Consider the following 22320-nt stretch of genomic DNA (forward strand, 5'->3'; position numbering starts at 1 on the left):
TAATTATGCAGAACTTTAAAGCTTCATGTAATTTAAACCCCCTCACAGTTGTCATTTACATTTAATTATTTAGCAGACACTTTTATCCAAAGCACCTTACAAATAAGAGCAATAGAAGCAATCAGACCAACGAGAGAACAACAACAGTATACAAGTGCCATGACAAGTCTTAGTTAGTCTAGCACAAAACCCATAGTTAGTTTTTTGTTTTAGTTTTTCTCCAAGAATAGGACAGACAAAAAAAGGTATGCTAAGTGCTAGTATTAGTTGCAATGAAGGGCAAAATTAGCTATATAGACCAAAACAAACCACTTTTTGTAACCGGCTGTTAACATATATATTTTTGTCTGCTGTAAAGTTTTTAAAGTTTAATTTTGACATGCGGAGTCCCTTCTTAAATCTTAATATTTATCCAGAAAGTCCATTCCACTTTTCTTACCACAAGATGGTGCGGTTTCATTACAAACATGTTAAACACGCAGCACAGAACGCTCTTTTTACAAATTAACAATCTGTTTGTAGTCAGTCTCTAGGTTAATCTGCTACAGGCTGTGAAATAATTATAAAAATGCATTATGTATTCTTTAAGATATAAACACTATCCACTGACACGAATGCTCTTCCTGTTGGTCCGTTTCCTTGGGCAGCTTGTTTTGGGGCCAGCTCACCATGACACAGCACACTCACACTGCACTCCTCTGACTCTGATGCTCAGAAGAAACAGTCACAGCATCCTCTTGCGAAATTCCTCTTTTTTTTCTTCCTATGTTCATGCATTTTCCTTGTGAGGTTTGCTGTTTGCGTGTGTATTCAGTGTCTTGCAATTATGGTCCAAACGTTAACAATTGAACTTAAAACACACAGATTAACCGATGGTTTATTATTTAGCATTCATTAATTTGACCTATTTTACTTAGGCTATTTTACCTTTTTTTTATTACAGTATTACATTAGTTTTCAAGTGCAGTTTTATTAACATCCAGTAACTGGCTTCATTAGCTTGCAATATGAGATAAAAGCATAATGCAATGTGAGAGAAAAAAAAAATCGATGTATCTATTTTAATATGAATATTTCCAGCTAACAGGAACATTCTGTACTTGCATTAAACATACAATTGATATTTTCCATATTAAATATCTTGTGTATGCAGATGATTTGTGACTTAATCAAATATGAAGGTTAAGAAACAGACAAGTGTGATGAAAGCTTCGCACGTGACCCACCGAGCCACATCCGCTTCCATGACGCTTCCCCAGATGGACGTGACTTCCACCACGAGACCCCCTAGCCACGCCCCTCTGAGTAATATGCAAATGACGCACGTAGCGTGAGTGCGTTCTGCGCTTTATAAAGCGCGCAGCCTCTTCCTCCCCGCTTCCTCTCAGCATCAGTGCGGAGTAACAACTAAAACTAGACTACACTGTCAAATAACAGCTACAGGTAAGACACAAGCTGCCACTAGTCAGGAATTTAAAACGCATTTTATCTAAAAAAGTTAGAATCTTAAAGCGCAGAATATGCGGTTTTGGTTGGTATTTTCTCTCCATAATATGTAATAAAATATTATGGCATTCTTCTATCATTAAGTTGTGTATTAGGCACAAATTTTCTATAATATGCAGAGAGATGATGCTGAAAGCAAATCATCATTCATTCCTGTTGATATAAATCAACATTTGAACTGCAAACTGATGTGACGTATGTTACTCGCATATAACGTATCGCATCATTAATTTACTAATAATATTAATTCACTAATGTTTCCACGCGGTTTTACTTCTTGTCGACCTGTTCCAGCTGGGTTTAAAATATATTAGATATTTTAGAAATATAATAGCCTAGGTATTTTTAGGTATGTACGTATTAACAGACGCATTTCGCGTTCACGAAGCGATTATTAGCGAGTATTTGACTGTCTATTGGAGCGTGTGGTTATGTTTTGTCGGATGTTGGTGTATAATTCATGTTGTGAGTCACTTAAAGTCTACGTGCTTCTAGAAATCCTCAGTATGGACCGATGCAGCGTCTTGATCTGATGCACTTCTTGTTTCCTGAGCTGCAAAGGATTCTGGTACTTGTGGTTTTTAGGGGCGCATTTAGGGGATGCCTGACTACACGAAGGTCCCATTTTGCTCAATTTTTCCGCAAGATGCGTCATTGCTTCATTCATAATTTCCCCATGTGATTTCCCCATCAGAGTCGACCGAGAATCCGTGTTATTGTAGTATATATATCTGAGACGCTATTATAGGATCATTGATATATTTTTATATTTTTATTTAAAATTTTAGATTTATTTTTAAGGTTACGTTTTCTTAAGTTTAGATTTTTATTCTATATTCTATATTCTATAGTTTTTAATTTTGCTTCGAAAAAATCGTGTTCTTGACATCCAACGATATATATTAAATGTTCCAGTTTATTGTTAAAGTAAATGCTCACGGTTTAATTAAAATATCTATACAACACCAACTTAATTTCTGAAAAGATTTTATTTGTTTAAAAAAACGTAGCCTAAATGATAAATGTTCTACGTGGTGTCAAGAATTAGCATAATTAATTTTAGTGTTTAATTTTCTAGTGATGGATGACCAAACTTTAGGGACGGTCTCTTTAGTGCCTGTGACGAATCATGACTGAGGGGCTTTTTTTATCCAGTTTGTATGAATCCTGCAGATCTTTCTTCTACGTGCGTCTGCACACACATCACTGCAGAGGCTGGAGCACGTGACGGATGAAAATAGCGCTTTGCTCTTACACCTTTAACCTTTTCCTCACTGCACTTGACGTGAAGATAAAATCGCATGGCTACATCCCTTAGCGGACCCCCCCAGTGTCTAGCGCTTAACAGATCATTTACAAGATCCCGTTTCATTCAGTCTTGGAAGAGCATTGATGCTGAAAGCAGATCGTTAATGCATTGAAATGCATCGTAGCTGATGAGTTTGTGTGTCCTGCAGCTGAAGATGTCGTCTACAAAGGAGAAGCTCATCGCTCACGTGAGCAAGGAGGAGCCCGCCGGGCCCACGAACAAGGTGACCGTGGTGGGTGTGGGGATGGTTGGGATGGCCGCCGCCGTCAGCATCCTCCTCAAGGTCAGTGAGTGTCTGCATTACATCACAGCCTTCACAGAGTCCTGGTGTTACATAAACCACTACTGCATACATGCACTGCCATTAAAAACATTTAAATTCATTCTATAAATAAATCAAATAATATTTATACTTCATTTTTAAATAAATGGATTGAAATGTGAAGGTTTAATTTATACAGATTACTAATTTAAAAAGATGAATAATTATATTAAAAAAAAAAAGTTAATTTGGGGAATTCTTTTTTTCATTATTATTATCAAGTAACCCCCTTACAGTTAAAAAAAGGGACTGGGAAAAAATGATAATTTGGTTTTGAGATTTGAATAATTAATATTAAAATAAATTTAATAGAATTAGACTTTTTTATTATTATTATTACTGATCTAAATGGTCAAATTTGCATTGTTGTAACAAAGGACAGAAAAGTTTCTTGTGGTTGCTACAGATGTGTGAACATTTTGAACCACGATTCTGTTGCAAGCAGTTCGTGTTTGAATCTGGCTCACAACGTTTCCCATCATTTGTCTATCTTTACTGTTTCTATAAAGAAAAGTGGTGAAAATGAGAAAAATACAACTATTAATGACTATTAATCTCATATCACTCATATTAAAGGGTTAGTTCACCCAAGAATGAAAATTCGTCCATCTTCTTCTCCTTCTCAAAGCATCCTAGGTGTATGTGACTTTCCTCTTTCAGAATAATCCAATCGGAGTTATATTAAAATTTGTCCTTGCTCTTCCAAGCCTTTCAATGGGGCTAAGCGGGTGTTTGTTGTCAACAGTTCAGAAGACATTAAATAAAGTGCGCGCAGCTGTAATAAAACATCCCTCACATGGCTCCGGAGGGGGAGGAGGCTGGTTGTCTTTAGAAACTTTATGTCCTTTGCTCCTTCATTTCCCAAAGGCACGCACGACGCATACAACTTCCTGCACGTCTCCCGCATCCCAACATGAAATGAGAAAAAAAGCATTTATTATGTTTGAAATCTGGATATTTATCTGACAGGAATGCAGGAGGCCTTTTTTCACCCCCCGGAGCCGTGTGAGGGGTGTTTTATTACAGATGCACACACTTTATTTCACGTCTTCTGAACTGTTGACGACAAACACCCGCTTAGCCCCACTGTAAGCTTGGAAGAGCAAGGACAACTTTTAATATAACTTTGATTGGATTATTCTGAAAGAGGAAAGTCTCATCTAGGACGCTTCAGGGGTGAGTACAAGATGGACGCATTTTCATTCTCGAGTGAACAAACCTTTTAACATTTTTGTTAATATTCAAAATCTTCAGCAATATAACTTGTGTTTGTTTGCTGGGTTTATTGTATTGCTATACTTTGGTTTTTGGGGTTTTCTTTTGGTTTTTGCCATGGTCTAAGATGTTGAGATGGCTTTAAATAATTTTTTTTTACTACTACTACTCCAACAACTTCTCTGATTTTAATAACATTTTAACAACTGGTAAAAATCTGCACTGTTTTTGTAGGTCCAAATGAAATAAAATGCCATGTTGTGTCCAGTTTTTCCTATAACCCCTTAACCCCCCCCCCCCCCCCCCAATTATATGAAAAGATCATATTGATTCCTGTATCTTCCATAAACTATCGTGTTTTCTCCTGATTTCTCACTTTGGGTAAAGCTGCTGTGGCTCAAGGAAATGACACCAGCTTCAAAAGCTTTCCTGACCTTTGAACGTAGAGCGGTTTCTGAATGAGAAGGAACCTCCGCCAAGAATAAACATGATCCCCATGGATCTGGACACTAGAGTTTGCATCACAGTTTAGCTCTCTGCATTTTTCCATTGGTGTGAAATGCATCTGATGAACCTACAATGCCATATATGTGTGTATATTCATATATACACACAAGAAATAGAACAATATAACATACACCACTGTCTATTGGCCATGGAGAGGTGTATAGGGAGTGTGTTATCAGTAGAGTAGTGTTGATGTCAATGCACGTGTTTGTGCAGGATCTGACTGATGAGCTTGCGCTGGTGGATGTGATGGAAGATAAGCTGAAAGGAGAGGTTATGGACCTGCAGCATGGAAGCCTCTTTCTCAAGACGCACAAGATCGTGGCGGATAAAGGTCAGATTTCACAATCTACCATTTAAAAGAAAATATGAGAGGTGGGTGGTAGTGAATTTATGGCTGTTGATAAGGAGCAGACGGTTTGCTTAGTGTTAAGGTGAATTGTTGACTAAATAATTAAAAGCATTTAAAAGGGAACTGCATGTTAATCTTATATATAAAGACATTTATTGTTGTTTTTTACTTAACAAAAGAGGTGAATAACTTACCAGTTATCTAGGAGCTAGAAGAATCAATATCCTCCTAAAAGCCCAGACACAACAGACCAATCCAAAAAGGTCCAAAAAGTTGCGTTTGAACACCCTGCGAAACCTATGGCCAGCTAGCACACACGTTCTGCGCCTGAGCGAGGAAAATAACTCCACACCAGCAGGTGGCAGTAGTTTCTATTCATCATTTAACAAGGGAAACAAGAAGAACTAAGACTAAGACCTTCAACAAAGCTGCACTTGCATAACATTATCAAACCATATATAAGATAAGAGCTCTTGACTTTGGTTACTTTGTTTTTATTCTCGTATAATGGTTCGCTAAATTGAATGGCCAATTAGAGTGATCTCTTCAGCAACAAGTTTTGCCGTTAATGTAACGTGCGCAGTCATTTAACAAGCTGCCACTGATGGTCTTGACTAGTGCCAAAGGTGCGGAACGCAATGCAAAACATAGGATAGACACTCAACTTAATGCAATATCATGCAAAACGCATAAGACTTGATTAACATTCACAGTTGGTTCCAGTAGATCCTGCGCTGTTATGTTGCTAAGCTAACAAAGTGCAAATGCACAAATATTGGGTGCAGTTTTAATTGGACTGATCTCTTATATACAGAATAACTAATCTGAACAACTCTTTATACACCGCAACTCACAAGTGCTCATAGCATGAAATGAATAAAAGACATGATTAACGTTCACAGTTGGTTCCAGTTCTCAAAGATCAAAGATGGCCAGACACTTGCTGTGACACGCCTTAACACAGGGGTGTTAATTACTGGAGGACCACAGCACTGCAGAGTTTAGCTCCAACCTTAATTAAACACACCTGGGGCCTGTTTCATTAAACACGGTTACCAAATAAGCCAGGCTTATTTCAGTTAGTCTGACTTATTTTGAACCAACTCAACTGACAATAGGTCAAACTAACTGAAATAAACCTGGCTTATTTAGTAAAGCTGAAATCTCATTAATTTTTTTTTCTTTCCAAATGATGAAAGAAAAGATCCAACAATTTGTAAAAAAAACAAAAAACAAACATCCTTTCAATACAGAAAAAAAAAAATCAGTTTTTGTTAAACTGGTCAGTAGGAGTTCTTGTATGCAGTTTAAACCCTAGGGGGGAAACCAAGCTTTAACTCCAATCAAACACCTTAAACAGCTTATCAATGTCTTCAGGATTGCTTTAAAAGCTGAAACTGGTTGTAAAACCTTACAGGACCGTGGGTCCCCTGGAGCAGGGTTGAAAACAGTCCTGATCCAATACACCTTTCTGTAATTATTAAGTGCTCCTGAGGATCTTCTTAGCTTGTTCAGTTGTGTCAGATCAGGGATGGAGCTGAAATTTTTGCAAGGAAGTAAATCTCTAGGAACAGAATTGGGCGCCCCAGTAAAATCAAATATTAGCAATTATTTAGTCTTTGGGTGCATTTTTCAAAAACATTGCAAGCATAATCAAATCATTGAGACCAATGGTGCCAGTGGTTTCTACGATCAACTTAAGCTTGGTCTGAACAGGCCTTGAGAGGGTGTTTGACAGGAATATAGAAACCAAGGGAACGTAGGGACCTTCCAAAATTGATCATCCCATGTGATTTCCAGACTATAGCGTGACGGCAAACTCCAAAGTGGTGGTTGTGACCGCTGGAGCCCGTCAGCAGGAGGGCGAGAGCCGCCTGAACCTCGTCCAGAGGAACGTCAACATCTTCAAGTTCATCATCCCCAACATCATCAAGTACAGCCCCAACTGCATCCTTCTGGTGGTCTCAAACCCAGGTATGTCCACACCTGGGCCGTTCTTTAGTTCTCAAAGGTTTCAGCTGTGTCCTGTAGCCTCCGAGACTGTAAACCAATGTTGTCTTCTCTTCAGTTGACATCCTGACCTACGTGGCCTGGAAGCTGAGCGGTTTGCCCAGGAACCGTGTGATCGGCAGCGGCACAAACCTGGACTCCGCTCGTTTCCGTCACCTGATGGGAGAGAAGCTGGGCATTCACCCATCTAGCTGCCATGCTTGGGTCATTGGAGAACATGGAGACTCCAGCGGTGAGGACTGCACAGATGTGCTTCAAGAGCACAACGAACACCAATTGTTTTCTTCATAAAATGTAAACGTCCGCTTTCTTCTGTAGTCCCTGTGTGGAGCGGAGTCAATGTGGCTGGAGTGTCCCTCCAGGGGCTGAACCCTGACATGGGAACAGATAATGACAAGGAGGACTGGAAGAGCGTCCACAAGATGGTGGTTGACAGGTGAATCATTTATAACCCACTAGACTTCCATACAGTGGTTTAGTACACTAATAATCATCTCAGGATGACATTTAGAAAGGTTTTAGAGAGCGCCCAAGTTGTTTTTCTTTATAAATGATCTGTGTAATATACGTGTACTCTGTTACCATTAGAAAGCATATGAATCAAGTCCTCGTGTGAATGCATTTAGTCTGGACTCGTGGTTGTTTATCGGTGTTTAACATAAATCGGGTTTGTTTTGGCAGTGCGTATGAGGTTATTAAGCTGAAGGGCTACACTTCCTGGGCTATTGGCATGTCTGTAGCTGACCTGTGTGAGAGCATCTTGAAGAACCTACGCAAGTGTCATCCAGTTTCAACCTTGGTCAAGGTGAGATGTTCTTGTTTATTTCTGAGTGACCAGCAATCTTCATTAACCAAACACTTTGATCCATTTTTCTAGTACCAAGAGTCAAGAACATAAATACACGTGTGTGTGTGTGTGTGTGTGTGTGTGTGTGTGTGTGTGTGTGTGTGTATATATAATAACTCCATTCCAAACCGCCATTTAATGACTACATACGCAGCTACCTTTTATGGCAAAATCCTGGTCCAGGTCCAAGTGAGTTGAGAAACTCTTCATGGACAGCAACTCATATGCATTGAAAACTTAAAGCACACAGAAGAACTGACTAATGTTCACAAATAATTCCAGGATCTTAACAGTTGGCTCTTATGTTAGCATGTTGCTAAGCTAACAATCCTATGTACCGTGTACCTGAAATCTTTGAGTGCATACGAATTACTGATATCATCAACTCCCACAAATACCAGAAATAGCACTCATCTCACAAAGCATGCAAACGACTTGAGACACGTTCACAGTTTTTTCCAACAGATCATATGTAAGCATGTTGCTAACAATAAGCGCAAACACATATTTGGTTCTCAGTGATGGAACGGTCTAATATTGTGAGCAACTGCTCTGAACAACGCTTCATGAATGGCAGGTTACAACTCGCACAAGTTGCACAGTTCGCACTCATGACGTAAAATGCATAGAAGACCTTCAGTTTGTCTGCTACTTTGGATGAAACGCTTCTCCAAGTTTGTCACAGTGCATGGAATTGACTTCTATTTAAAATGTACATACTGTAACACGCTGCATTATGTTAGGCCAAAATGACGTTGCCTAATAAAGCCGAATTTCATTGGGAGCAGCCTATGATATCTACAATTGTTAGTTCTGTGATTAGCCTGCTTAGTTTTGTGACAGTGCTATAAAAGACAATTATCTGACACTTGTCGCATATTCACAGGGAATGCATGGCGTGAATGAAGAGGTCTTCCTCAGCGTGCCTTGCATCCTGGGAAACACCGGCCTGACAGATGTTGTCCACATGACCCTGAAGCCAGACGAGGAGAAACAGCTGGTGAAGAGCGCCGAGACCCTGTGGGGCGTTCAGAAGGAGCTGACCCTGTGAACCATGGTCTCCTCTGAAATGTCGCTGGTGTCACATTACAAACCTGGATGAGTCCTGCTTCTGTTACTCCTGACCTCATAAATCTCACTGCCTTTAACCATCAGATATCTCTTAGACTTTCATATTGTAAGGCTCCTTGTTTTAGGTGTAGAGAAGAAATAATTTATTCCCGTTGTCTTGAAAAAGATCATCAGCCTTTGTAAAAGTGTGTGTCTGTGTGCGCTCTATTGTATATTCAACAAAGCACTTGTGAACAAGATGATGTGCAATTTGAGTCTATTTTATTCCATTCGGAGGTCAACTAGCATTCCGTACTTGCGTCACGCAATTGATCGTTTCAGTGACGGTTAAAGCTGTTACTTGAAGCGTGTGATTGTAGAATTGAGACACAGCCCATGACTGAATAAACATTGTGTGAACCTACAAAAGCTTCTATCGGTCTCTTTGTTCTGGAGGCTGAATAGAAATAACAGCTGTACAGAAACAAACTGGGTTAGTGGACCATGTTTACTGAGCATTTCAGGTGCATGCAGTTATATTGCATCAATATCAGGTCCGTCTAGACCTCAATACCTCAAGGTCAAAATACAAGTTGAGTAATAAATAAGTGGCACCGGACAATTATTTATTATGCACACTTGATGTGAAAACATGATGCAAGGTCTTGCCCATTAACAAATATATCATGATTCATGATCATGCTCTTTTATTGATCTGTCTGACATCATAATCTACAGCCTGGTTCGAATAAGAACAAATATTAGCAGATAAGGGGTTAAAGTCTCACTAAGAAACATCAACTCAAGTCTTGTCCCAAATGTGCATTAAAACAATTGACTGAAATGCAACAAATTTGTTCATTTGTTTTTAAACATTTGGAAGAATAAAAAGTAAATATATATATATATATATAAGTTAAAGTTCAACAGTTTATAGCTTTTCAGTTTTCATTAACATTATTAGTCACAGACCAAACTTTGTGTAGAGCGAGAAGAAATAGAGTTGTAGCAATATACCAATAAATCTGGAACCGCAATAGTTCCCAGTTACAATGAGATAAATAATAAATTCAGCAAAATAAAAGCCATAAAATTGAAATATTGGAACCATAAATCGTCACTGTTTTTTGTAAATTAGGTGAATCTCGCAGAAACTTTCAAGAAATTACATATTTCACCCCAAAATCCAAGGGAAGTATTTAGTAATAAAAAAAATAAAAACGTGCATAAAAAAAATATTTTTTGCATTGTGATAAAGCAAATTTCCTCGCAAATTTTCATTGTAAATAAAAATTAATTTATAAATATATTTTAAATATCCGCTTTGTTTTATTAAATTTAATTAATGCTGGTTTTACAGTACTGACTTTTTTTTCCTTTTTACTTTAATGAGAAATTTTGGGAGTAAATGTATCTACTTCTGTATCAAATATTTACTTAAACGTTCTTAATATTTTATACAATGTAAAAAAATCTTAACAGTCCTACATTTTTTCCTCAGAAAATATCTATTTTATTTATTTTGAGGCGAATATTCCTGTGAGATTCACACAGTTATGAATTATGACAACACTTTGTAACAATGCCTGAATGAAAACAGGAGATGCTATCCACATTTGAGAGCAATTTTACTCATACACTACCTGCAGACGTCACATTTTAAAAGTTATCACTCTGTACGGTTTATAACAGTAGTATCTAAAGAAAAGACACCCAGACGCCTGCCAGTTTAACACGAGACGCTCAAATGAAAGAAGGAACAAAGTCTATGACCTCTTATTTATCTCTAACGCTAGTTTTTACCCTTTAGCGTTTAAATATCGTACCGATTTTACCTTTTCCAAATCAAGTCAGGCACAGACGCTAAAACTCTCACAGAAGTGAAAGATCATAAACAGCTGAACTCCCAGTGACATACCACAGAGCGACTAGATCAGAGTCTGGAGCGCGGGGTCAGTAAAGGTCACTGAGTCCGGCCGTCTTTCGTGCTTTCTGCATGAGCGCTCGCAGCTGGAACTGCTTTCGGGACAGCAGACGCACATGCTAAAGACAAAACAAATGAGACGAACAGGGATGTCAAACATAACATTACTAAGAACAGCAGAATAAATGGCAAGTTTGTGCCAAAGCTTGCATTGTTCTCTGAAGAGCGAGATCTAGAGGGGCGAACAGACCTTGAGGAAGACCTCCAGGTCGATGACTCCTCTCCGAAGGGCTTCTCCCAGGTAAAAGATGGTGTCCTCTATGGCGTTCTCCTCTGCGTACAGGTTCAGGATCTGTTTGTAGAGCGGGGCTGTTGGGATGATCACGTCGTCAATGTCATTGTTTTCCGACTGGTTCTCCATCTTCTCCAGAGCTTCGCTCAGTTCCTCGTCCTTCCTCTTGAGGAGCTCAATGTTTCTGTCCACCTCAGACTACGATTGGCACAAAAACACATCTAACCATGGCATAGTTTTTCAAAAACAGTGTGATCTCAAAAAAGAACAACCTATAGAGCAATGGCAAATGTTCGTACCACTTCCTGGTCCAGACGGGACACCATGTCTTCCAGCTTCTGGTGTCCTTTCTTCAGGTCTTCCTCAGTTCTCCTCAGGGCGTCCAGCTCGGCTTGAGCTCTGTCCATCTCCTCTTTCATTCTCCAGCGCAGTTTATCGCTCACGGCCGAGATCAGCGATGCTCGGATGGTGTCTTCACCGATGGTACCATCACGACTCGGACCTGGAAGTAGAAGACAAATTTATTGCCAGTGTTTTGGGGAATTAAAAGCAAAATGGTCAATGGATAGCGATGCTGCGAGATCCGGTGAGAAGCATTCAAATTCTGCACAGAGTTCTCCGTTATATACTTTAATTTATAGCATTTACCATTTAGCCGTAAATTGTTTTGTTTAAAATATCACAAAGTACTTGAAATACCATACACAGCTATCCTTTAGTTTGAGAACGGCAAATTCCAGTTTATTCTGCATTTGGCAAATTCATTTGGTGTTGAGCGATGGACCTTCTTGGGAAAACCAAATACTTTATCGCTGATCTGGAGCCATCTATAAGACTACAAGAGCTGCCTCTATTAATGGCACCCATCCATGTTTGTACAAGTGTCTTCAAGTTCCCCTGATTGCAAACGCATGGCTTGTCACGCAGGTGTTGGTGAAGCTGCCCCTTTGCCCTTTGGTGCCCAAAGTGCCCTTTTGTCAAAGCAAAATTTCCTCTAATTTTTTTTTGTCATAACGTTTCCTTTTGTGAACGCCTGCTCATGCCCAATCTAAATATTAGTAAAATTTTGAATAATAATTTAGCCGTCAATAAGATGACCAACATGACCTTTGACCTGACGACGACGACCTCCTCATTCGACCGGGACAATTCGTCACGCTGCACGCGCATTTTTTAATTGTCAGAGGATATTATTTTTAAGTGGTGTTTCATTCTCAGTGAAGTGATTTTGATATTTATTTACTTATTATTATTTTACAAGAACGACGTGATGTGAGAACATGCGGATATGTTGTTTATATTGCTGTGTGTAGCCTGTAGTGTAGAGTAATGTTAGCGTGCTGTTTGAGGGAGAAACGTTTCACAGGCATCGAGGTCAGAGGCGTCATGCCCCTTCAAAGATTTCTGAGCCAAGTTGATTTTAAATGCAGCTTCCAAACGACCAAAAAAAAAAAACAGCTGAATAATATTTTTTATATATTTGATATAATCACACTGTTGTGATTAGATCGTTCAGTGCACAGCATCAGCTACTAAATTCAAATCTGTGTTCGCTGGCTGGCGCTGAACCAGAGACGTTCGTACAACGCTTCATGACAATCAACGGTTCTGTTGCGCGAATGCAATGGCCAATCGGAGACGTGCAGAAGAGTCATCATGAAACGCGGTGTTTTTTTTTTTTTTTTCACTTGCTCGCTGACTGAATTATTTAGCGAATTGTTTCTTCAGAGAGAGAGAGAGAGAGAAAACTAAAAAAATCCTGATGTGGATAATGTAATGTAAAGTGCTTCAGTGATTGTAATGGTAGTTTTTGAGAGTGCCTGAACTCTGGCTAGACCAGAGATGCTCACAAGTCTCTGAGCTAGAGTCCAAGTCAAGTCTCAAGTCTCTGAGCTAGAGTCCAAGTCAAGTCTCAAGTCTCTGAGCTAGAGTCCAAGTCAAGTCTCAAGTCTCTTTATTATATTAAGTCTCTGGTTATAATAAATGTTGCATCACGTACAGCGACCCATCCAAGCTGCTTAGAACACTGCATATCTATATATAAGGAATTCAAAGCATGTAATATGTTATTATGACAACTCTATTTATTAGCATACAATATCAACTTTGATTTTGGTATATAATCAGTGTAAACAGGCTATTGCAACATGACAAAAACACCAAGAATGCTTTACTTTTAAGTTAATATCTGTATTTTGCATTTATGGATTCAGTAATGGCCTTCTGTCTGTCCTGGCTGTATAGCTGCACACCTCTTGTCTGGCTTAAGAATGAACAAAACTACGCTGACTTATGTTATTCATACAATACCTACTCACAAATAAACATCAAAAACAAAGCCGGCTGCAATGAATTACTGTGCAAAACAGCTTTTACTACAAACACTTCCACACAAGAACATTGTTATCACACAAGAGCATGTTGATAGAGAACCAAAAATATTTAAAGTAGATAAAATTAGAATAAATAAAATGGAAATGTCTACATACTATTACTACTGTAAACTTTGCAAATAGGACATCAGCCCCTTCAAGTCAATGAACAATAACAAAGTGGGCTGCAATGAATATCTGTGCAAAACGTCATGGCTTCGCTCCTACCCAATGACAGAGGCACGCAGGTTTTTTTCCACTGTAATACTCCCGTGAAGGATGCGTGCACAACTAACAACTAATATCATCACGCTATAAAGGGTTGGCCTGCGCTGGGTGCGCCCCTCCCCCTATAACTGTTCTGTCTCGCGGAGGAGCTCATTTGTGAGCATCTGTGTGAAACACGCGCTCTGAAAAACGCATAGTAAAAAAGAGCGACAGAAAGAACGGCTCCCCTCCAGCCGTGACTCGGCTCCCATCGTTCATGTTTATGAGCCGTTCAAAAGAATCGGTTCGTTCGCGAACGTCACAACTCTAACAGCGAGCTCATCTGACGTTTACTAAAAATTAACATTGTTCACGAGTCCCGGAGCTCGAGTCCGAGTCGAGTCTGAAGTCTTTCGAGGACGAGTCTCAAGTCGAGTCTGAAGTCACTGTTTGTGCGACTTAAGTCGCACTCGAGTCCGAGTCTCAAACTCGAGTCCCCATCTCTGGGCTAGACTGAATGTAATGTTATTTGATAATGTAAATGTTCTTTACTCTCTGCAAAATGAAAGAGTTAAAATAAGTAACTTACAATATTGTTATTAAAATTTACATTAAATACAAATTCAGTCGTATTAAAAATATTTTATGGCATGAAATGGCACTTAAGTAAAAAGTCGGGGTTTTATGTGTAGTTAATAGATTACACTACCTTTCCATTTATTGATCAAATAACAATCTATAAAGGTGCAAAACGCGTTTACTTATACGTTTGAGAATCGAGATATTTCCTGATATATTAAGCATGTTTGGAATTGTTTTGAATAAAAAGGAAAAATAAATAAAACATAAGCCTATATAAGTTATACAGTGCTTTCATAGCATGACTCAGTTGTTTATTGTTTTGTACCAATATTTAAGGTGGACTTATTGATAAGGTGCAAGAATAGTAGTGATGGTTAAAATAATAGATTGATAATGAAATAGTAGATTGTGCCTTGTTCCTAGATGGACAGAGACTGGAAAGTAATAGATCAGATGAGGAGATGGAGATAGAGGAAGAAAAAGAGGCAAATGTAGACGCACAAGTGACAGAAAGAGCAGGTAAGCAAGCCAGGAGACAGAGGAAAATGTAGAGGCACAAGCGTTTTCTATAGTTTTTACTATAGCAGCTGTTCTTAATTATTCTGTAGAACAGAGAAGAAAAAGCCATCAGGTTGGGACAATTTAAGACATTTCAGTTTCTAATCCCAGAGTTAATATTAGGTGGAAATAATTTTTATTTTTTTACTTTTAAACTTAAAATTGTCTCTTCTAATCTGTTTCTTTTTCAAAACTGCATCACAGTATTTGCTGCCGTATCAATACACAATCATCCGTCCCATCGTCTAAAAATCACGACTTTTTTGATGTGTGCATTTGATGCAAATTTATTCTGTAAATGTGTTTCCATCTTAGTTTATGCAAATTTCTTATTGGATAAAAAGTTTATCCTACTCAATTGTGCGGACAAGGTTTTTATGCACAATTTTATCATTTATGCACATCTTGGCGTTTCCATCCAGCGTTTTCTATGCATTATTTCAAAATGTGCATAAAAATAGGTGGATGGAGATATACTTACTGATGCAAGATACCCTCTCTTAGCCACGTTTGCTAAAAAGCATCTAAGGATTTGCACAACAAGCAAGCGAACAATCTGAGCGAATGTTCAGTCCAGCTGGAAATATCGTAACACCGGATAATATCAACATGTTCAGTTTTCCCGTCAATTTTTTTTAATCTATAGAAAATCCAAGGTAGGCTTAAAGCCTTTTTGTTTACTTACAAACTGTTATCAGTCCTATGCAAGCATGTGATTGAAATTGCGAATTTTATTCAATATTTAATATGTAACTTTCTTAGTTCAGCTGCTTTCTTTTGAATTATTTTTCACATAATTTACCTTTATTGCACACTGCTGTCTGTGAGCAGCTCGGCTGAAACACTCGGAGTGATTACAGACTCACACGTCCTGCATAGCACTGTAGTTAATGTCACGGTTCAAACCTAAAGATGAAAGTTCACTGAGGAACTCTAAATATACCCAGCACCCTCTCTGTCAAACGGGAGGAACTGGATGGAGTCCTCTGACCTTTAGCAGCTCAGAATCTAGTTACAGACCCAACCTTTCAGAGTAGGCCACGAGGTCACTGTAAAGGCTGAAGACCAGAGGTCAGGGTCACGACAGAGCAGAGACAGATGGGTAGAGGAAATATGAAAGGTGAAGCGTGTTGCAGAGAGAGCTTTTATGAGTCTGACATTAACATGTTGAGTCTTGTCCAATATGCGTTCTTATTTTAGACCTAGACTCTCAAGACTGCGATACACTCTTGACAACTGAGTGAAAGTCTAGTTAAAGAATAACTGAATATAGTAGAAGCATTCTGTATGTGTTACCAATTCAGATTAGCTCCAATTCAGACACAATGCTGTTAATCCAAATTAACTCATATTCATAACAAAAGATGCCAATTCAGAATAAATGCTACCAATTGTAATTAATTCAGAGTCAAACTGAATGCTTCAGTATTGTATGTTCAGACATAATGTTTGTTAATTCAGATTAACACCGATTCAGACTGAACGTTGCTAATTCAAGTGAATTCAGATTCAAACTGAATTCTATTCTACCATTTCAGTTCAACTGATTCAGGGCTGCCATTGCCAAATAATACAAATTCACATTGACTGATTCAGATTCAATGTGATCAGTTCAAATAAATTCAGATTAAAACTGAATGCTACCATTTCAATTTACTTTCATTCATATTCAGTGCTGCCAATTCAGATCAACTCTGATTCAGACTGAATGTTGCTAATTAAGATTAATTTATATTCATATTGAATGCAGCATATTTAGATGAATTCAGATTCAGATTGAATGTTGCTAATATAAATTCAGATTAATTACTACACATTCAGATGTCCTCTGGTTCAGACTGAATGTTGCTCATTCAAAAGAATTCAGTTTCAAACTGAATGCTACCATTTCAGTTCAGCTCTGATTCAGATTCAGAATGAATGTTACTAATATTATAATATTATAACGCATCAAATTAAGATTGCTGTAGAGACAAAAAGTAATGCCATTAAATAAGCAATTTTTAACATTCCCTCACAAAAAAATTTATAATTTCTGATCAATGACACAACCACGAACAACCTGGATTTTATGTTCCTAAATGAAATGTGGCTAGAAAACAGCAGCAGTGCTTAGTCCTCAATGAAACAACCCCTCCTAACTTTACATTCATGTGTGTCTGCAGATCTGTTCGGAGAGGTGGAGGTGGAGCTGCTCTGTTTATCTCGCTATTCTGTTTATATCTAAAGATGTCTATCAATGCATGCAAGTGTCATTTGGTCAGTACTTGTCCTTTGAATATATATGGACTGCTTATTGCAGGATTACTGCGATTTTCAGTACAGCTGTATAAGATGTAGTGTAATTATAAAACTGAGCCAAAGGCAAACATCCAAGCTCACCCACAGCAGTGACGGGAGTCTGGGAGGTGTAATGCGCTGCACCACCTGTGGCAGGATACGCATTGCCTCCTGGGTAAGGGTAACCGGGATAACCACTGGAGCAGACACAAATCATTACATAACCAATTAATCACGCTCTGTAATTACAACACGGGTTATTTATACAAAGTGTTTTGTTAAAAGACTTTAACAGGTTTATGAAATGTGATCTTTGGTCAGACTGAAGCAGTCGTTACCAGGGGTTGGGGTTTGGGTTTGGGCCGTACGGAGATACTGCTGGCATTCCTGGCATATAAGACTCTGGAGGGAGGAGCAGGACACAAAACAAGCACTACTTAATGAACTGCTGGAGCAGGGAGGCATCTGCTGTTTAAAACAGGCATTACTTTGAAAACTGAATAGTTCAATGATCACAAAAACCTTATTTAATATACTGTATGAGCAATCTGAGATAATAATTAAGTCACAGGAAAGTCAACATTTTCATTGGCCAAAATATGTGGACAACATCCTCAGTAACAGATTAAAGTTTCTATGTTAAATTAGAAATCAAAAAGTAAAAAATAAAACTTTTAGTATTAAGATTTTTGCTCTGACAGTACATATAATACCACATATAACAGCGGTTATAAAGAATGTATTACAAACTTTTTCAAAATATAAATAAATACTATGATATTATAGAAGTAAAACAAAAATAAAACTGACGTACACATTCAATTGTGTTATAAATGTACTTTATGATTTATCATTACAATAACAGAAATGTGACCCTGGACCACAAAACCAGTCATAAGGGTAATTATTTCTCAATTTAGCTTTATACGTCATCTGAAAGCTGAATAAATAAGTTTGTTAGGATCGCACAATATTTGTCTGAGATACAACTTTCTGAAAATTTGGAATCTTGAGGGAGCAAAAAAAAAATCTAAATACAGAGATCACCTTTGAAGTTGTCCAAACGAAGTTCTTGGCAATGCATGTTACCAATCAAAAATTACATTAAGATATATTTAGGGTAGGAAATTTACAAAATATCTTCATGGAACATGATTTTCTCTTAACATCCTAATGATTTTTGGCATAAATAAAAATTTATAATTTTGACCCATACAATGTTTTTTTGGCTATTGCTTCAAATATACCCCAGAGACTAAAGACTGGTTTTGTGCTCCGGGGACACAAATGAGAAATTCTGCAAAACAATCTTGATGCTAAAAGCATAATCATTTTCTTTATTAAAATACTATTAGGGCCCTATGAAATCAGTTTTATTTTTCTCCCAAATTCCGTTTTTATTTTTCTGGATTCCATTTTTTTTCCATTTAAATTTTTCTCAACTCATTTTTAATGGTTACATCTAATTTATATTTATCAAAAAGTAAGTCTAATTAATTGAAATCATAAGACTTATACATTTTCATAACAATGTATTAAATTAAAACAAAAATTAAGTTTAGGGCCCTATGAAATGTTAAATTTTTTCTTCACCATACGTTTTTTTGTTACCTAAATCTTCATTTTAGCACGTCCAATTATTGAAATGCATAAAAACAACTTAATTTATGCAAATTTTTCTTAAAATAGGCTCATGAAATTTTATTTTTCTTCTTTTTTTTTTTCAGAAATTCTGTTGTGTATTTAAATTGTTTTCTGGTTATCAAATGACGGCATAAAACACTCATTTAATTTATTTTTTAATTATTGAAAATTAAGCAAAATTTATTTTTTGCTAAACAAAGGGTATTTACTATTAAAAATAAAACATGGAGGAAATGTTGTGCAATTAAAAGTTACAAAAATAATGTTTGTTTCATTTTAGTAGTAGTAGGCTATGTACATTCTGTTGAACAATAGTAATACATTTCTGGCAAATACTTGTCTTTAAATTAAACCAGAATTTTATTTTTAAGGGTTGCCATGAATACCTTTACAGTTCTGTGTATGTGACGTGAAGCTAGTTTTACTGAAATCAAATGGTCAAATGCTCTTGAAGTGACGGTCACAGCAGTTCTGGAGATATTCCTCATGTGTTCATGTCCTTATTTAGTGAAACGACAGAAGCTGAAATCACCGGAGCGTCACGTGCGCCTCCGTGTGTGTAATGAATGAAGACGCGCGTCTGCACCTTTTGATTAATTCATTCAAAATTGGACAAATTCCGTGAAATTCCACATTAAACTGTAAATTCCGTTTTTGTGACTGGATTCCGCGATTCCGTCAACTTTTTCTGCATTACGGAAATCATAGGGCCCTAATCTATAACTCCTTATTGTAAGCTGTGCGTGTGTCTGACGGCTAGTTCTTGTCGGTTGTACTGTGCTGAAGCGGTGCTCACGGTTCGGGGGTCCGGCTGCTTGAAAGGCCTGGTACGGAGGTTGTGTGGTGGGTCTGGAGAACACGGGCGGCTCCTCACCAAACACCACGATCATGACCTGGATGAGCCCGTACAGATCCGACTGAGGCTGACGGGCCAGGAGCAAAGACAAGAGCAGAACACATGACGTTATTATCCTACGAGACATCAGGAAACACCTTGATATCAGAAGGAAGCCGTACATGTTTCCACTCGTGCAGGTAGGGCAGGTAGATCTTGCCGTTGGCGTCGATGTGTTTGCCGGTCTTGATCATCATCGCGCTGGTGGGCTTCACAAAACATATGGGAGGGTTGTAGGGATACGTATCCAGCAGCCACAGGCACACGGGAATATTGTACACATTCCCTGAAACGGGAAAAGCATGCACGGTTGAATGTTATAATGCCTCCTTTATCTCCAACACTATAAACAGTTCTCACCTCTATAACCCACTGGAACCGTTCCTGTGAGGCTCATCAGGTCTCTGGAGGAGCCGTCATTAAACACTGTGAAGGAGACATCAGTTATTCACACAGACACAGACGAACACACACACGTTTGATGAGGATCCTACCGTACGCGTCCATGCCAGGTTTGAGGTCTTTGTACTGAGAGATGACGTTTGTTATCTCACGCACAGTGAGATCTCTGTATTTGTATTGCTGGAATATATATAAAAAAAGTATAATTAGACACATATAAATAACCCACAAAAAAACAACAACAACAAAACAAAACAAAAATATTGTTTCCATTATAAAGTATAATATATTAAATCAACATGACATATCAAATTATTTAAATTAGCATTTGATAATAATGTTTATATAAATATATATATATATATATATATATATATACACACACACACACACAAGTACACAAGTTTGCTTGTGGTATTAAAGTTATTATAAAATATTAAAAAACTAAAAATTCCATATGACAAAAGTATGCAACAAAATGACTACAATTTAAACAAAAACACCAACGAAAACTGAAAATATACAAATAAAAACTATAAATAAAATATTTTTTATGATTAATTTATTATTGTTATATGATATATATATATATATATATATATATATATATATATATATATATATATATATATAAAGCTAATTAAAAATATTAATTAATATAATAATAAAGAATATAAGTAATATTAAAACAGCATTGTATTTTTTTAATATATGGCACAAATATTCTTTATCATTTATAATTATTTTGACATTAACAATAATAAAAATATAAAAAAAATTCTGAGCTAAAAACTATTTTCTTTATGTAAATAATATCCTTAATATTCTAAAATTCTTATTTATACTCCCTTTTGTCTTCATCTTAATTTTGTGAAAATATATTACATCAAGATGCCATGTAAAATTTAATGAAAGTTACATCCAAAAATGTTCTGTTAAGCGTTATTATAAAGCATTAACATAACTATTTTGACTTCAAAACATATGAAATCCTATATGTCAAATATCGCAGTATATACACATAATAATGCAGTATTTATGAGATTATTTTCATCTGACACTAATATCAAATGTTCATTACACTCGATGGAAGTAACTAACGTTATTCAAATGAAAGACACGATACCGACCTTCAGCATCTTTTTAAGAGCTCCTTCGTTTACAACAGCCATGATTTATGACACAAATATAAATAAAGACACTAAACTCTAGAGAAATAAAAGTTAATGTGTGAAATAATATACGAGTGTGTGTGTGAGCACACGCCAAAACACTCTGAGCGACCCTTACACCGAATTAACGCTTGCTGCCTGACACAAACACACTCCAGACACCGTGATTACTCATTAACAAAGTCCAATTAATAGCTGCTTAATGAGAATTCAATAAATATAGGTCAAATCGAATAGCATTCATCTCGAGAAAGATAAACAAGACGAACGACGCGAGCGTCACCACAACTTCACTTCCGGTGGGAGAGTGTTGGTATCTTCAAAATAAAAGTCCTACAAATAATTTCCGTTTAATATTATAAAATAGACGCATAACTTTCATACTTTACAATGTATACTTTATGATATGTATTTCAAATATATATATATATATATATATATATATATATATATATATATATATATATATATATGCCTGTGGTCTATTTTATCATCTTTCATTTGCCATTCTCAGTTAAGGTTGGTTCACATTGTACATGTATGCATAAACCTCCACAGACAAGACCAACACAACTTCATAAAATGTGAGTGAATATGACGTCACTGTTATTTATCTGCTGTGGGATCTTAGTTTACCACTGTTTTTCAAATTGTGAGTAAGAAAGGAACACACATATACAGAGAGACACACACACACACACACACACACACACACACACACACACACACACACACACACACGGTCAAAGGTATCACTAAGATTTATAATGTTTTTTAAATAAGTCTCTTCTGGTCACCAAAGCTGTACTTATTTGATGATTTCTGAAGACCACGTGACTGAAGACTGGAGTAATGATTGTGAAAATACAGCTTT

At 37.2% G+C, this 22320-nt stretch overlaps 2 protein-coding genes across 2 annotated transcripts; one reads left to right on the top strand and one right to left on the bottom strand.

The window, feature by feature from the left end:
* The first annotated feature begins 1293 nt into the window (after positions 1–1293).
* On the top strand, positions 1294–9542 carry ldha (lactate dehydrogenase A4). Its single transcript, XM_026203089.1, has 8 exons — positions 1294–1443; positions 2964–3098; positions 5076–5193; positions 7012–7185; positions 7280–7453; positions 7540–7657; positions 7903–8026; positions 8955–9542. Exons 2-8 carry the CDS (start codon positions 2970–2972, stop codon positions 9117–9119), a joined length of 1002 nt encoding a protein of 333 aa, XP_026058874.1. The 5' UTR covers positions 1294–1443; positions 2964–2969; the 3' UTR covers positions 9120–9542.
* A 266-nt stretch (positions 9543–9808) lies between these two features.
* Positions 9809–21446, bottom strand: LOC113043597 (tumor susceptibility gene 101 protein-like). The gene is made up of 10 exons (XM_026203088.1): positions 21405–21446; positions 20367–20454; positions 20233–20298; positions 19995–20158; positions 19774–19900; positions 17672–17735; positions 17436–17530; positions 11634–11836; positions 11293–11532; positions 9809–11161 (listed from the first exon to the last, which is right to left on the bottom strand). The coding sequence occupies exons 1-10, from the start codon at positions 21444–21446 to the stop codon at positions 11072–11074; spliced, it is 1179 nt and encodes a 392-aa protein (XP_026058873.1). The 3' UTR covers positions 9809–11071.
* Positions 21447–22320: the final 874 nt, after the last annotated feature.

The sequence above is a fragment of the Carassius auratus genome, chromosome 25 (assembly GCF_003368295.1).
Source record: "Carassius auratus strain Wakin chromosome 25, ASM336829v1, whole genome shotgun sequence".
Lineage (NCBI taxonomy): Eukaryota > Metazoa > Chordata > Actinopteri > Cypriniformes > Cyprinidae > Carassius > Carassius auratus.